Here is a 351-nt window from a genome sequence, read left to right as displayed (position 1 = left end):
AGCAGGGCTTGGGCAGAGATAAGCGGGAGGGCTGGCGGGGCGCCGGCAGGTTCTGGGAACTGCCCCTCCTCCTGCCCCTCCTGCCCACAGCACAACCAGCTGCCACAGCAGCTCAGCTTCAGCTGCCCTGGCACTTCAGGCACCCCTACCACAGACTTTAAACCAAGCCCCAGCTCAGCTCCAGACATGCACATCCCCGGCAGCACCATGAGCCCAGGAGTTTTCCTCCTCCTGGGCCTCCTCATCCTCAGGGCAGAGCCAAGCGTAACACCAGAGAAGGGCGGTGAGTACCAGGAGTCAAACCCAGCAGCTGCCACCCACAGGCAGCCTGGGCACGGGGCGCTGACGCCA

General features: G+C 64.7%; 1 protein-coding gene across 1 annotated transcript in view; it reads left to right on the top strand.

Annotated features, from left to right (window-relative positions):
* Nucleotides 1–44: 44 nt before the first annotated feature.
* The window catches only part of LOC108447021 (keratin-associated protein 10-4-like), a 5,317-nt gene continuing 5,010 nt past the window's right edge, over nt 45–351 (top strand). The window contains exon 1 of the mRNA XM_017735571.1: nt 45–283. Within this exon, the coding sequence (XP_017591060.1) occupies nt 187–283 (97 nt within the window). The 5' untranslated portion in view covers nt 45–186. The remainder of the gene's footprint in view (nt 284–351) is intronic.

The sequence above is a fragment of the Corvus brachyrhynchos genome, unplaced genomic scaffold, assembly GCF_000691975.1.
Source record: "Corvus brachyrhynchos isolate BGI_N302 unplaced genomic scaffold, ASM69197v1 scaffold10, whole genome shotgun sequence".
NCBI lineage: Eukaryota > Metazoa > Chordata > Aves > Passeriformes > Corvidae > Corvus > Corvus brachyrhynchos.
This window is presented reverse-complemented; position numbering and strand designations above follow the sequence as displayed.